This window comes from Arachis stenosperma, chromosome 1 (genome assembly GCF_014773155.1).
Source record: "Arachis stenosperma cultivar V10309 chromosome 1, arast.V10309.gnm1.PFL2, whole genome shotgun sequence".
NCBI lineage: Eukaryota > Viridiplantae > Streptophyta > Magnoliopsida > Fabales > Fabaceae > Arachis > Arachis stenosperma.
The window spans coordinates 23,696,667-23,706,934 of NC_080377.1; the positions used below are offsets into that span (position 1 = coordinate 23,696,667).

The 10,268-nt window shown below is 28.2% G+C and overlaps 1 protein-coding gene across 1 annotated transcript; it reads right to left on the reverse strand.

Moving 5' to 3' along the window:
- Positions 1-3,751: 3,751 nt before the first annotated feature.
- On the reverse strand, positions 3,752-9,442 carry LOC130983985 (uncharacterized). Its single transcript, XM_057907565.1, has 3 exons — positions 8,908-9,442; positions 7,348-7,481; positions 3,752-4,280 (listed from the first exon to the last, which is right to left on the reverse strand). Exons 1-3 carry the CDS (start codon positions 9,158-9,160, stop codon positions 4,140-4,142), a joined length of 528 nt encoding a protein of 175 aa, XP_057763548.1. The 5' UTR covers positions 9,161-9,442; the 3' UTR covers positions 3,752-4,139.
- Positions 9,443-10,268: the final 826 nt, after the last annotated feature.

Here is a 10,268-nt window from a genome sequence, read left to right on the forward strand (position 1 = left end):
ATTTAAGAAGTAAAAAAAGCTCCTAACTACTAGTAAAGTCAAAAAAACAAGTAAAAAGCAAGCTATTTACATTATTCATATATGCACCATAGCTAATAAAAGCACACATTGCAACTCCATGGCAGTAATGCCAAAAACTTGATAAGTGCTAAGAAATTGTTTAAAATTTTTCAAGATTAAAATGCTCAAGTTCATTGTAGATAGTTCTAAACCGAAAGTTAACACCATTAAAATTTGATAACAAGATGTCACAAATTCAATTCAAAATAATATCAAGAGCTTTAATCTTGAGTCGTTCTCTCTTAGAATCACAATATAATGTATTAAAATTGACTATAAAAAATCGTGTTTTGATCACAATTAATGAAAATTAAATAGTATGACATTAAAATATCAAGCAATAACTAAATGACAATTGAAATTAATGTGTATTAAATGATTTCGTGTGATTTAATTAATGTGTATCACATTATTGGTCATTACATGAATTTTTTAAATAACTACTCAACTTATTGACAATTAATGCTAGGTTGATGATATTAATAATGGGATAGTATATCAATCTTCATCTATGTATTTTAGTATGGGATGCTAATATGCATTGAAGTAGTTGGATTATAATAAAAGTTAACAGAATAAAATTTCACATACTCAAACATGCTTGAAGAAGCACAACAAACAACATTGAAATTTTTTATTAAGGGTGATGCATGTCAAAGTGAATGTGACTCGTATAAATTGTTGAATGAAATTTTAAAACTAGAGTATCTAAGTGAACTAATCAAATAACTAGTTATATTCACTTGTACATGGTATGATCCTACACGGCCTCAAGCCATTCACACGCATAAGACTATAAAATTATCAAGGTGAACTATGGTAGGAGGTATGATAGATATGATACCTTGATACTTGCACAAAATACACCTCAAGTGTATTACATGCAATATCTTGGGAGAACTAAATCTAACTAAAGAGTTGTGATTAATGCAAACCAAGACTTAGGGAATATTCTCTTGATGACGAAACGCAAGATGAATCATTACAAACTCAAGAAATAAACCATGTGAGAATCATAAACGCAAGATTGACATAGTGAATCTCCCGATACGACAATTACAGAATGTGGATGATGAGGATGCATTTGATGACAAAGACAAATCTACCACTTAACCTTCTGATGAGTGTGAGTGAAAGTAACACCTTTAATTACTTGTGTTTATGTTATGCTTTAATTGGTTTGAATGCATGTGTATTTTATTATCGCAATATTACTTTACTGTAGTTCACATCTTATTAGTTTAGGGTACATGTCACCATAGTCAGGTAGGAGTCGGGGTGATGGCGGTAGGGGGCATGGTACCACAATTGGTGGTCGTAGGGGGTAGCATAGGAAGAATACGACTATGGCACTTAATTTAGGTGCCTTGTCAGGCGCCCTTCCTACGACTACTATTCCTCCTACCTTTCTTATCCCAACTTTTGACAAACCGAGAAGGGTTTTCTTAACCAATGGGTTTACACATTACACACAAGTGACACCCAACCATAGAATCACCCTTAGCCATAGCCTCAGCCCTAGCCCCAGTCCTAAACTCAATCACAAATTCAGTTGCAGACATAGTCGACACCAGCAGCATCCTACGAGGTTATGGCATCTCCATTTGATCCCTGCCCCTCACTCGCGTTTGATGGAAATGATTAGTATATTTTATACATATGTATGTCACTCAATAAATACCCCTTTTTGTGTGAAATAGCTAGAATCCTCTACGCAGAAAGACGAAGAGGATTACTTGGTATTTAAGAGCCACTATTGGTGGTTTTTACTTAAGTTTAGCATGGTTCCGGATTATGTTCACGACTTTTGGTGGGATTTGTATAAGATAAATAAGTTATTTTTATTTAAAACTTAAAATTATATTACTAGTTATTTAAAATAATGCAATTCACTATTGTTGTCTGTTGCAGTAACATTTCAAGTTCTGTCATGGTGAAAAGTAGAAGATGTATAATATTTAACAGATGAAAACTGCCAAATGCCTTCAAGAGATGCTTGCCGACATATATAACACGAGTGTTCTGACAGATTGAATATTAGACAATATCCTTATACGATTCAAGAAGTACTAGACAACAAAAAATTATTAGACAATGAAAATAAGATATGATACAATTAGACATCCAGTACTAAAGGATTATTGTACACCAACTACTCCATCCTCCACTACATATGCTAAAACGATAAAAGAAAATGGTATACATTAAAATATCAAAAGACTTCAAGTGGATTAATTATGTTAATCAATATTTGCTCATTTTATTATTTTTCTGTTAGATATATTAAATGGCTTTAAGTCTTATTTATTTATTTAATTAATCTTAATTATTTAGAGACATAATTCATGGATCATAAAAGAGATGGTGGGAGGAGATGTGGGGTGGGGTTGTGAAAATTAATGGATTAGAGAGAAGAATTAAAAATCGTGAAAAAATGGAGGAGACAGAAAATTCATAATACAATATTAAGGATATGATAATTATTTTCAACCTTTTTTTAGGTCATATGAAAGGGTTTAAGCCCAATTTCAACTGTTTTTTTTTAATTAAATTTTTTATATCACTGATACTTTAAATATCTTAGAATCGTCGTAACATTTACACAATCCCACTAGGTGAACAATGAGAGATGCGAACAATGTGAACAACGGACTGTATTTCATGTCCACTAACCATCTAATTTCACTTTCACCCTAAATCCACCACTTTTATCTAATTTCACTTTGACCTAGTTACATCCCCTTATAACCCAAATTCCCTTTGCACTGCAGCCAGCCGTCCGTCACCTACCCTAGCATGCAGTCCCTCCTTCGCCGGCAAGAAAGCTCTCAAGCGCCGCCATTTTAAGAATAAACATCCCATTCGCATTAAAAACAAACATCCCATTTACATGAAAAATAAGCATCTCATTTACATGAAAAATAAATATCTGCACGCGCGATGAAGGACAAAGCTGAGTTGCTTGCAGCAGCGCAATGGAGGCGAGGTGAGCAGAGGCAGTCACTACCACGCGACGAGGCTGGGCTGCTTGCAGCGATAGGTGGGATGGAGGCGCAATGAGGCTGGAATGCGTGCGGCAGTTGCAGACGCACGAAAAAGCCAGAACGCTTGCGGTGGTTCGCGAGAGACAGAGAGAACCCCAAATTGTACATTCAGCGCGACAATGTAGTGGTTTGCGTGCTTCCGATATTCCACATTTACTCGTTGAATTCTATTCTACTATGTGGCCTTCGAGTTGGGGCTGCAATAGTGATAATGTACAAATTTGAGGTGATGGGGCTACTTCATGTGGTTGAGAAGCACATGGAGAGCTGGGGTGGGGGCGCGGTGCGGGTAGGGGGAAGGGTTTATGGTTGTTGAAAGTCAAATTCAAAACAAAGATTATATCTAATTAATTCAAATTTTGAATTTTAAAATTAAAATTAATTTTCTTTTTTTAACCTATTATTTATGTTGTTTAAAAAACAATGTTGTTCTCCTATACTTTCTCTTGAACAAAAAGTGATACATTCAAAATCCAATCCCCATTTTTTTTTGTATATCCAGCATACTTTTAAACCAAGTAATCTTTACGTCTTCTCTACATATTTGAAGCCCAAATTTTGTAATTGATCACATTCTGAGCTACTACTATTTGGTGGTGAGATCAAGTTTGATTAAACTGAACCCAATTGTCCAAAAACAATTGAACCCAATAAAAAAATCATTGCATTATATTCTACAACCACCTCTACTTAGAATAAGTTCGATGTATGTATACATATATTTGAAATATAGAGCTACATTTAACACAATATTTAAGTTAAGTAAGAATAAAATTGTCATTTCTATTTTTATTTTGATAATATCATTTTCATGTTATATCAGGCAAAAATGCACTGAAAAACATATATACAAATAATATCATCAAGATAAAAATGACAATATCCACTCCCAAATTAAGATGGATCGGAGAATATCAATGTATTGAAATTATAGCCTTTTTGTTCAAATATTACTACTGGAATATGGAAGCATGATTTTCAATGCATGAATGATGGAGGGGATAAAGGCTAATGCCTAATATAATGAATGTGTTTTCAAGTTCCAACTTCTGCAATGCTCTGTAAGGCTGGCCTCCATTGACTACCACCACCAACAACAAAATGCTTTCCAAAACCTTTGTTATAGCTGCTGCTGCTGCTGCCATTACTTCCTATTTGGTGAATCTCCTGTTCCATCTGACACACAAATAAAGTTACCAACACATTGTTGGGTTATATAGGCACACACGCCAAGAGGCAAGAGATAACATAAGAAATGACAAATCGTGTTTTGTTCATGATAATATATAGAGTAGTCAGCAGTGATATTACTTTACCAAAGATATCTTTATCTCAAACCTTTCCCGTGTCTATTTTCATTAGCACTAGTGTTTGTTCTTTTTTTCTTTCTTTTCTATGACGACAGTTTATTAGTCAAAGTTCCTAAATTCTTTTCAGGAATTCAAGTAGCAATGGAGTAATCAGTTTACAATTATTATTTTCCTATACTTTTTCTATACGAAATTAGTTTTTAAATAATTTTAAGTTGAATAGTTTAATTTTTAATAAATTTTAATTACCAAATTAAATTAGTTCTTATTCTTTTAATTTTTAGACATATTAATTAATTTTCATATCAAATTTTCGTTAAAAAAATCAGCTTCTGTTATTATTTAATAATTAAAGACATTAATTCATAAAAAAAATTAAAATTTTAAAAATTAATTCTTTTATATTGATAAATATCTGATGTGAGACTAATTTGTTTAACGAAATAAAAATTTAAAAACTAAAATGTACATCTAAAAATTTCTTATGTATTCTAGTTCTAAGAATTGGAACATAATTCTTGGTGAGAGACTTTACCCTTCTTTTAAGAATTTTCATCGAATTTAGATTAAATTAGTCAAATAATCAAATTTGAATAATATTAGGATATATATAACAGGATCCCAAATTGGCCACTTTATTCACTCAAACACAAATAGAAATGATAAGTGGAGGGTGACTCTTCCATGATAGCTTCTACTTGGCCACTTAGACTTAACAAACGGTAAGGTTTGGGGCAACTTGTCTAAAGATGCAATTAAGTTCCATCTTATCATATCTGATTTTATTTATTTATTTATGGTTATGAAAAGATGCAACTTTAACCAAAGCATCCATGGTAGGTTCTGATTAGCTTGCCTGCGGTCCTGACGTTCCTTTTGTAATTTGGTAGTACAAGTGGAAACGTGAAGAAACTTAGAAAGCGTTCAAAGGGAACATAACAAAAAAGGACTGTCTCACTATTTCTATAGTGGAAGAACATGCATTGTTTAACGTACTTTTCTCTAATTTTCTCTCTATATATACTATAGCTAACTAAATCAAATATCATATATCTATGACTAAACTTACCTAATATCATCATTAAAAACGAAGGGTTTTAACTAGAAGTAATTTTTTACTATTTGTTTATTTTTTTTACAATTAAAAAATTTTTAATTAATCTTTAACTATCTAAAAAATTAGTCTAAATAATTCTTGATACATTAATATGTCACTCTTTAAAAAGCTACTTAAATTAATTACTTAAATAGTTGGAAATTAACTAAAAAATTTTAAATTATAAAAAAAATTTTATCGTTCAAACAAATTATCAGGACTATAAAGGACATTTACTATTTTTAATGCGGATCATTTTCACCATAAAATTAGAATATCATAGCGCAAACTTCTAATAGAGTCAAACAAACAATCATTAAATGTATATTCACAGGTGTCTCCATAAACAAAATTTATTTTATTATCATATTATATATATTTGATGAATTTTATGGTATTTTTGTTGTGGTCTTTAAATTACTTAATTTATCTTTTAAATAAAAAATAAAATATTTAAAATAAAAAATAAATTATTTAAAATTATTAAATATTATATATTATATATTTTTTTTTAATAACTTAAACACAATATTAAAGACACCTTAGTATTCACATGTGTATTTTAGCCTTCTGTCCATTTTTTTTAGATTCGCTGTGTATTTCTGCCGTATTAAAAGTGGTGGAAATTCATAAGCATGGGCATCATGCATCAAGCAAAATGCCAAATAGTAACGCCACCTGATGAACTAAACTCTTCCACAAAAAAATTGCTTTAGGCGAAAATTACAACAAATGGCAAAATCCACCTTGAGGTTCTCACTTAAATCATTAATGAATATCAAATTATTGCAACGCAGAAGACAAGATTTTGTGTGGTTTGATAAATACTTGTTGTTTTTGTTATTTTGCATTTTCTGAAAAAAGGTGAAAATAATAAAATTTTATTTATATTTTTATATTTTATTTTCACTTTTTATTTACAGAATTTAAAAATACAAACAAAATATCAAAATTAGAAACAAATCAAATAGAACTTTTTTTATATATTGAATTATGAATAGTAAATTCTTTAAAAATGACTTAAATTATGGGTTATACATTATTGTGAATTTTTACAAAAGGTAAGTGACATTTTATCTTTTTATAATTAAAATAATATTTTGTTTACAAAACAATGAATTTATTGATGTATAGCATTATTATTGTACGTATTAATGAATTTGTTATTTTTAAACTTTTTAACAAATTAAAATAAAACCAATTTTTTTTATAATAATAATAAACTCAATTGTTATCAGATTAGGTCAAACTAACTAATTTATATAACCCACTGGATTATGATTTTTTTTGTTTTTTTTTTAAATAAAAATTAAGGATATATTTGTCTTTTTATCAAAAAATTTAAACATAATTCGATTTTAGATTGTGTAAATCGGCCGGATCAAATTGAATCTAATAATTATAGTACGGACAATTGGATTTATTATTGTTACTATAATAAACCAATTTTATTCTAATTTATTAAAAAATAAATTATTAACTAATTTAATAAAAATGTCCAATAATATCATGACACATATAAACATTTTTAAGAAAAAGACATTTTTAATATCTTTATCGAAGTGGTATTTTCGTTATTTCAAATCAAATATAATCTAATAATTTAGACAAAGAAAAGTGGAGAGCGAGCAAAAGACATAACAAATCTTGGTAGTGACCACGGCGTTTGATAATAAATTTGCAACAAAATTTGCAATAAATTTCTGGGGAAAAAATTTGAAGGCAAAATTTACAAATATTTTGCTGTATTATACCTTGATGAAAAAGGCGTAAATTGTTTCAACATATTGCATTGTAATAGAAATTAAATTAGCGTGCAAGTTAATCAGTTATTTACCTTAATGGAATTGAAATCAGAATTTGAAGCAGTAGGATTTGGGCCCTTGTGCTTCATCTGAACCCCATTTCCACTTCTCTCGAGCAGTTTCCCAAGCTTACCGCATTTTTTCGAAGCAAACTCCTTCAACACATCTACACATATACAGCACCCACCAAGCTATAATTGAAGATAAATTGTACTTGTAGAAAAAAAATTCTTTTACAATATTTTGTCTACTAACGTCAAAAGTATACTTGCTATGAAGTTATCAAATTTGAAGGAGGAACGGATGTTAATTTTCTAATAATGTTTATTAAAATATTTTTTGAAATATTTTCTTGTCATATTTGATGTGTGTTAAAATGGAGTACAATGTTTCTAACATAGTATGATAAATTTTTTTTATACATTTATATGTTAAATTAAATATTTTAATTTAAATATGTAATATTATTTAAAACTTTATCATCACAAAAACTATATTATAAAATATCTGATCAATTAGAATAATAAATTATTTTTATAAATTGATTCATATAAAGCTTATGAATATATGACCAAAATATGCTGATACACAGCAATATTGATTTAATAAGGAAGTAAAACCAAAATGATAATTTATTCTAAAATCTATTTGAAAAAATAAAACAAAGAAATCGATGTATGTTTGGTATTGGTGGTAAAAAGAAGGGTAAAAAATTATTAGAATCGAACCCAATTTTGGATATACATACAAAAGTAGTCCTCACTTTTGACAACAATAAAAATATTTTTATAATATCATAAAATTTGATAAAAAATAATAAAAAATAATGTTTTTTATTATAAATATCAAATAACTTATGTATTTTATACAAAATTTTATAAAAACATTTGGAATAATTATTTTAAAAATACGTAAAAAATTAGATAAAAATTTAACCTTTAGATTTTTTTAATTTTTTTAAATATTTTTGGTCATTGATAACAAAATTATAAAAATTTTTTAAAATAAAACTATTTTGTTTTTTTAATGATTCTTAATAAATGCATCAAAATTTAATTTTTAAGTTTTTTTTGAGAATATATATTTAAGATTAGATATTTTTATTAAATTTCAAATAATTTTGTCGTTAATTAAAATAGAAACATTTTGTGAGCGTTGTGATAACTCAGATGCAAATTAGTGATTTACTCTATGTTTGGTTGGAAGGAAATAAATAAAGAAAAAAGAAATTGAGTAAATTTTTATTTTTCTTGAATGTATTTAGATTAAAAAAAATAAAAAAATATTATAAAAAGATAATTTTATTTTTGTATTATAAAATATATTAAAAAAATAAAGGGATAACATTAAAAATGGTGAAAGAAAATAAATTTTTCCTCCCTTTTCTTTTTAGCATTGAAGATCCCACCAATTTTTTTTCATCTCTTTTCTTTTTTCTCTAATTTCTTTTTATAACCAAACAATAAAAAATAATCATTTTTTTTTGCTCTTTTCTTTTTCCCTTTTCTTTCTTTTTATTTTATCTTCAAACAAACATAAAGAAATGAAAGGAAGAAAAATGAATACAAAAGAAAATTGGTGATAAGACGAACCTTCAAAAGTGATCAAACGATAAACCTGGCCAAGAAGCAAAGTGTCATCAGGTCTTAGAAGCTTGAACTGCTTGAATGGCGTTCCGTTTTGAGAGTTGAGATTGGGGGAAGACACAACAAGCGCAACATAATGGCCGGGATTGGAATTCATAACGTCCTTAGCGTTAATCGACGAATAAAGCTTCTCAACTTTGTTCCCCGCCGGGTGCTGAATGACCACCGTTGCAACCTCCGCAGCTTGGCAATTCCCCATTCTGTGTGTGGTGGATGTGACCAACACTACTCACAAATTTGTGTGTATTTATTAATTTAATAAGTTTGGTTCCGTTGTTGTTGGTGTGTATGGTCAAGGTGATGATGTGGTGGATGGGTAATGATAATAGCGTAACGTGCTATGGAAATTACAGTAACAGTAGTGGTGAAAATTTGTGGGAAACAGGGCAAGACATGGCATATGAGAAAGGGACTAGAACAGACTAGAGAGAATCAGTGAATGACTCAGTGGTCATCAGGACTCCGGAGCATGTTCTGGTTTGTCAATGAGATCCGAGGGGGACAATTTATTTATATATAAATCAATTTATATTTAGTGTATGCAAAAAAAATTAAGTTAATAAATTGAATATTTTATATTTTTAATAATTATTTTATTATTTTCAATCAAATTTTTAATATGTATTAGACAAATAAATCGCTAACAAATTTTATTATAAGACAATTATGTATAAAAGAATTATTACTATAAAACAAATTAGTTTTCTTTCAAAACCACAATTTGTGGGTAGTTCTCTATGGCTTATAGAGAATAAAAATTTTTTGACTATCAAAATATGTGATTTAGAATTTATTGGGATCATTTTAGATGTTTATTCAAAATTTTATCATGTTATATTAAGAGTTTAATTTTAAAGTATTCACAGCGTATATATTTTATATAATTATTTAATTATATTTATTTTTTGTATTACTATTAATTATTTAGTCAATGTAAAAATTATTTTTATTGATATGACATTACATGATTAAATATTTATATAAAATTATTTTATATTAATATTATATTAAGATTAAATTAATTATATTATTACAAAAAATATTATTTTATTATAATGAATTTTATTATTTTGGTGTGAACCTTTTTTTAATAATCTAGTAGTTTATTGTTTTATTAAAAATATATAAAATAATGTATATAATTATATAAAAATATATAATAATTAATTATACAGTTAATTTTAGATTTCATAGCATTTATAGAGTTCGTTATGGAAATGCAAAATTTTAGTTTTGCCGTCTCTACACTTTAAGAAAGTTAATTATTAGAAGAGTGTGGTGCAATTTGATGGGTTGGGTGGGGGATA